Consider the following 6712-nt stretch of genomic DNA (forward strand, 5'->3'; position numbering starts at 1 on the left):
TAGGGTTTGAGGCCACACCACAGGGTTCCCAGGGATTTCATATCTTTATTATCTTACCAGATTACCCCACTTGCTCTAAACTGAGTGTGTATCCTACAAAGGCCATGGCGTAAATACAGTGAGAAGAAACTGCCTCCATTTAATAGCCTGTAGAAACCTCTCCCTTTGTACAATGTCTAGACTTTAATTTTTTTGAATTTTTTAAAATAATGGTAACTTTTATTTTTAAATTTTTTATTTCTTGGCCATGCTGTGCAGCATGAGGGATCTTAGTTCCCCGACCAGGGATCGAACCCATGCCCCCTGCATTGGGAATGCGGAGTCTTAACCACTGGACTGCCAGGGAAGTCCCTAGATTTTAATTTTAGTCTTAGTTTTTCTTCTGTCTTCATATTAAGCTCTAGATCTAATTTTTTTTTAGCTTTTGGACTCATCAGCTCCAACTTTCAGATTTGTTTCCATGTATTGATTATATCTTCTCACCTTTGGGATAACATAATACAGGATGTTCGATTCAGCTAAATGCAAGTTTAGCAGTCCTAAAGTGGGTGTTTTTGTATATTAGTGCGTGAGACTTGTGAAGAAGGGGAGAGATTTTTACTTTCCATAAAACTTCTTGCTTCGTGGTTTCTTAACTATGGATTTTCATCACACATCCCGTGGGTGAGATGTTTAGGTTTTGAGGGTTCTAAGCCAGCCAATAAAGTCATGAAATCCACCACTGTGTCAATGTTGTGCTTCTGGGTGGTTGTGTCCTTCAGCGCACACAGGACACTCAACCAGCTAAAAGAGATGAGCTCAGAGACGTTGGCTCGGAGGAAAAGAAGGATCACATTGAGATCATTGATGGGACATCCCAGCATCTTTCTGCTGAGGAGGTCAAAAGCTGGGAGCATCTCATAGATGGATAGGAGCCGTTTGTCCCACCGACACAGCCGCGTGAGGTTGTATATTATCACTGGAACCAACAGGGTGTATATTGCTACACTGGAGAGACTAACAATCTGGAAGACAGACAAAGAGGTCAGCCTGCACGTGATCAGATCGGGGATGTGGGTCTCACCACGTAGCAGCCCTGTCTTGATGGAACAGCTGAATTCCTCTTGGAAGAAGACATCCAGGTGGAAGTGGCCAAGGTATAGGTAGGTGGCCGAGGTGAAGAAGAGCAAGAGGGAGTTCCTCAGGAGGTAGGCGGCCACTAGTGAGTGTGAGCGCTGCTTACAGGCCAGGTACCGCTCTAGCAAGGGGAATTCAAAGTATCGTTCTTTCCGAGCCCTGGGCAGGGGAAGAAAGAAGACAAGATTAGGAGGGACCATTTAGAACTGTATCCTGAGATAGCCACGTGGGGAAGTAACAGCATCTGTGTATGCAACACGACATTATTGGCTCACAGGAATATCTGCCTTCTTTGAGCATAACCCCTCCTTTCCCCAAAAAGAGGTGTGTGAGTGTATCTTAATTCTCCAAGACATGAGTGCAATGCAGTAAACCCAGTGAATGATCAGTGAATAATGAATGATCACTCTGGATTTCTGCCTGGCAAGGCAGACTAAATCTCTAAGCTGAAGCAGGATCCTTAAGAAGCATTAAGACTTATTAACTTAGCACTGGACTGGGATTCTAAATAACCACGTTCTGGTTCTTGGTCTGTTTCCTTTGTGTATGATTTTTTTTCAGGCCAGTTCATTCATTTTATAGAAATAAATCTGCTAACAAGTGTTCGTTGAGAGCTGTGGTGTTCAGGTAGATGTAATCCAGTCTCTGCCCTGAAGAAGCTTGCAGTCTGGCTTGTAGGGAAGGGGCAGATGAAACATGCAAATAGGAAATAAAAATAATGCTCGTTCTGTTGCTAAAATGATGGATACAAACCATGGTAGTTGTAAAAGTTAGGAGACAGACATACAGTGTGAGCTGGAGTGTTCAGAAACCTCTATAGAGAATATTGTCTTAGATTGGGCTTCCAAAGGTAGATAGGGTTCAGAAAGATAGACAGGAGAGGAGCTTTTTTCAGAGGATAGAGACGTACACAAACCTGAGGCAGAATATGGTTTCTAACCTTAGCTCAGCTGTGCTCTGAGGGGGCCTGCCCTGGCCACCCTATTTAAAACTGCACCCCCCTCCGCCTCCCAGCTTTCCTGAGCCCCTTCCCCTGTCTTAGTTTTCTTTATATCACTTATCCTCTACCATATAATTTACTTACGTGTTATGCTAATTCACTGATTGTTTTTCCTCAATAGAATATAAGCTCCCTCCCCCAGCACGCGCACACACACACACACACACACACACACACACACACCCGTGTCCACAGCACCCAGAGCTGTGTCTGGTGCTCCTAAATGACAGATGAATGCTTAAATGAATGAATGGCTTGTTCAGGAGGATAGCAGGAGACTGCCTAGGTGGAGTGGAAGGTTTCTGTCATTTAGTTGTTCGACAGGAGTCTGAGGAAGTAGTTGATGACAGTGTGTGGAGGGCCTAGGAAAAGTATTTGGGAGAATTGGGATGTTTTTTCTGTAGGCCTGGGAGGAGCTATTCAGGGTTCTGAAAACGTGGTCTTTCAGAGGCTAACCCCTTTGTGACTCAGTGGAGTCACCTATAAACTGGAGGCAGAGTCCTTTCCCTCTCCCTGTACAGAGGTGATAGAAAGTCAATGCGGTGACGTGTTAAGAACGTTGAATTCTCGAGAAGGATGGCGCAGAGGATAGTTTAAAGATTACTCTGCAAGATCCCATTTTAGGGCTCGACCGAGTCTTTCAGAAAGCAGTGGAGGAGACAACTCACTTCTCCAGCTCATCCCAGAACGCATGCGGGTCCGAGCCCTCCTGCCAGATCTTCAGCATGTGCTGCACCAGGCGGATGGCGCGGTTGTAGGATTTGTCCAGCTCGCTGATGATGAACCGCAGATCTGAGCTGAGGGCCGGCACGGCTGCGTACTGCCACAGCAGAACCGGCAGGTACATGGCCACGGCCAGGGCCAGCAGGGAGTAGGGGAGGGCCTGCAGGGTGAGAGCGAGCTGAGGAGGGAGGCCCAGGGCGCCCAGACCTTGCAACCTTGCAGACAGAGTGCTGAGTGAGGGGCTCTCATTCCCCGGTTCCTGCCTCAGAAGGGGAGGGCAGAGAGCGAGAGAGAGAGAGACAGACAGACAGAGACAGACAGACAGTGACAGGAAGGAAGGAAAGAAGGAAAAGAAAGAGAGCAAGAGGGAGCGCTAGCTACCTGTCCCCATTCTCCATGCATGTTAGCCTGGGTAGCTAACTAGAGATCATGGCCAATGGTGGTCATGGCATCCTAGGGGAGAGCATCTTCATTCTCAATCTTCCACTTTTCTTTCTCTGACTGCTCCAGGCATCCAGAGTCCATTAGCTTTCCAAGTCCTGCCAGGGGCCCCGGCATGGCTGACTTTTACTGCGACCCTCCAGAGAGGAGGTCAGGTCCCATTTCCTCCACGTAGCCTGCCCTGCCATCTCTCACGGGCAATGGCCTTTTCTCATCTTTGGATTCTTGGTAAGACCAAACTACGCCATCAGGCACTGTCTTGGAATCCTTGGGGGCTGCTTCTGGTCTGTATGTGTATAAGCTGACATTGAGGTATGCATAAAGCTGGTGTCCTCCACTACACTATTTGCTACCTTAGATAAAGGACTTTTCCTTATGTTTCCTTATCATACTCACCACACCTAGCAGGTTGGACCCACAGTTTTGCCCACAGTAAAAACTCTACTCGTAGAGGCTCAGTTAAGCGACATTTTTGCTGGGTACTGAAAATGTATTATTCATTCTTCGTCAGGTACTATCAATATCTCTATTTTATAGACCAAGAAACTGAAGCATGAAAATGTTAAGTGCCCGATACAGGGTTACGTGTCTAGCAGGTGAGTGAGCAGGATTTGGCACCAGCCAGTCCGATTTGGGGGCTTATTCCCTTAAGAAATGCTGGACTATAGCTTCTCCTGAACCACAGATGCTTTTTAGTTTAGAGGAGAGTTTGAAGAAAAAGAGAGAGGGAGGCTATTTGATTTGTGTGTGTGTGTGTGTGTGTGTGTGCGTGTGTGTGTGTTTCTGAACTAAACAAGAGAGACAGGCTAGGAAAGGTATATTAGACCACGAGAGCAAATGAGAACCTTTTCACTCCTGTCTAAGAAATGATGTTTCTTGAAAATGAACTTTTCACCCTAGAGCTTCCGTTTCAGTAGGCTTAAAGCAGAGCCAGAGAATCTGGGCTGAAAGAGCACTCAGGCCATCTGATGATCGACAATTTGACTCTTTTCTGACATATGAATCCCCTCTGCAGTACTTTGAACTTGTTACCATCTAGATCCTGCGTGAACACTTCCAGGGACAGACACCTCATGAACTCTTTCCATTAAGTCTCTGGTTTTGTCTGGGTCCTAGAACTGTGGCATTTTGAGGCCCTGTAAATTGTCAGAACTAGAAAACATTATGAGTGACTTCTGATTAAAACTGCGCCTTGGACATACATACTACTTCTGCTCCCTCATGAAACCCCACTAGAATGACAATAAAGGGACCCAAAAGACGTAATCCTATAAGGACAAAGGAAACAGGAGAGGAGACAAGAGTAACAAAGTGCTGAAAGCTGGGAAGCCGCTGCGTGATAAAAGGTACGAGCCCGCGGAGAGGATGAGGAGTTGAGGTGGGTACAGCCAAGCTGTTTTCACCACAGAACCAGGAAGACTCAGGGATGGGAGGTACCGGGTGCGTCTGAACATGGGGCTGCAGGTGGGGCTGGAAACAGGAATATTGAGAAAACAGACCCGCAGATCCTTTCTGAAACATGGTGCACTCAGCCGACCGCCCTTGTGGTTTATTCTTTGGAAACGTTAAACCAGACAGATTCTGCGCTTGGGTCCATTGAGGGCAGGGGGAACATACTGAGAACGGGGGTGAGCTGAATGAGTAGTGAATGCTGACACCCACGGCTGAGTTCCCAGAGGGCTGGCAGACGAGCTTGATACCAACCGCATGCTGCCTGCTCCGCCCAAATTAGGAATTGAATGATTCTTCTTGGGAAAACTGACCAGCCCAGAATATCAGATTGCAGATGCTGATATCTGGGGTTTTCCCAATGAAATGGCCCAAAGGGATTACTTTGAAGTGACAGCCTCAGCCCTAGGCACAAAACTTCCAATCAGATAAAAGTGGGTGAGCAAATATGACCAGATATTTGAAGAATGCCTGAGACGTGAAAGTCAATGACCAAAATAAAAAAGCAGAGGCAGGCAGGAGAGAACCTCTCCATGCAGTTCTGCCCCCCTCCACCCAGCCGTGAGGCAGGCTTGACAGAGCCCCTGCCGCTTTACCTTGTGAGGCCAGAGGGATTTCGTCCTGTACTGGCCAGACTCATCCTGTTCGTGGTGAACCAGTGCGTCCCAGCAGGAACTGTCCACGTAGGCAGCCTGCCGGATGCTGAAGTTACTGGGACAGAAGCAGCTGATGGGAGACCCTGGAAAAGGAACACAGCTTTGAGGCAGCCCTGAGTAGGGGTGGAGGAATGGAGATCCAGGGCACAAGCAGCTAAGAGCTTTCTGGCCATTTCTGAATCTGGCAGGCACTGTCTTCTTCCCAGGCCCTAGGTTTCTGGGTCTGCACTGTGGGTGAACGAAGAGGCAGTGGGAGGCTGACACACCTCCCTGGGAAAGGTGGTGAGCTCAGCACACAGCCAGAAAAGAAAGCCAGCAATCCCAGTTCTCGGGAAAGTCCACGTTGTCTTTAATAGAGGTGGCAGATTTGCTGTGTTCATCTAGCACCTAGAACACTGGGTATACGTGTTTGTTAGTGCTTGTGCACGGGGCTGGGGTTCTTGGAGAGGAAGGAGTGGATTTATTCAGCACCTGTGATGCGCCAGACTGTCAGGCACTTAACTTAATATGTTCTCAAGTCAATAATCCTGGAGGTGGGGAGTAGGAAGAAGACTCCAAGAAGATAGGAGATTTACCTGAAGCTTGGCTAATTAAGACCTTTAGAGGTCATAAGTCCTGGAAAGATTATAGGATCCTAATCTCTTTCATCCACATGAAATCAAAATAAAAGTTTAGTCATTGCAATGACACAGAACATACGAATACTGAAATTAAGACTAAATATTTCTTATTGGAAAATTTTAGAAATGACTTTCAAAGTTTTTTAACACCTCTGCTTTGCTGGTGCCCCAAACAGATGCATAGTCTGCCTTTTGGGTGATGCCTGGCCCGAGTCATGCAATCTAGACAGTGGGGGCTGACTCACTTCAGGGCCCACTGGGTCTTGGAAGCCACTTACCAGAGGAGAACTCCTGGGCAAATGCCAGCGACATCAGCAACAAGGGGAAGCCCATGGCTACGAACTTGACCATGCGGTCCAGGGGCAGTTCCAGGCGCAGTCCTTTGAGGCGGGGGCCCCTGCGGTCGGGCAGCAGGGCATCCGAGAGCATGTACTCTGCAGCTGTGTGTGCAAGCGACATGATGCCCCGAGCCTGGGCACGGGGGTGGCAGGAGGGGTCCCAGGAGAGTGGAGTCAGGAGGCGGCAGCTTCAGGCAGCAGGCTTTCAGCAGACAGTGCCTGCAGCCCTGGCCTCACGGATATCTGTGCGAGGAGCGGGCGCTGGTTCTCTAAATAACTGGCCAGGCCCTGAGCCAGGCACCTGGTAATTAGAGGGAGGCATAGCCTAGTGGGTCCTCGCTGGAGGAGGGTCAGGTGTCAACTGGGGCT

At 48.2% G+C, this 6712-nt stretch overlaps 1 protein-coding gene across 1 annotated transcript; it reads right to left on the bottom strand.

The window, feature by feature from the left end:
• Positions 1-635: 635 nt before the first annotated feature.
• PANX3 (pannexin 3) lies at positions 636-6464 on the bottom strand. The gene is made up of 4 exons (XM_068554561.1): positions 6284-6464; positions 5326-5468; positions 2785-2999; positions 636-1275 (listed from the first exon to the last, which is right to left on the bottom strand). Exons 1-4 carry the CDS (start codon positions 6462-6464, stop codon positions 636-638), a joined length of 1179 nt encoding a protein of 392 aa, XP_068410662.1.
• Positions 6465-6712: the final 248 nt, after the last annotated feature.

Source organism: Eschrichtius robustus, chromosome 11 (genome assembly GCF_028021215.1).
Source record: "Eschrichtius robustus isolate mEscRob2 chromosome 11, mEscRob2.pri, whole genome shotgun sequence".
NCBI lineage: Eukaryota > Metazoa > Chordata > Mammalia > Artiodactyla > Eschrichtiidae > Eschrichtius > Eschrichtius robustus.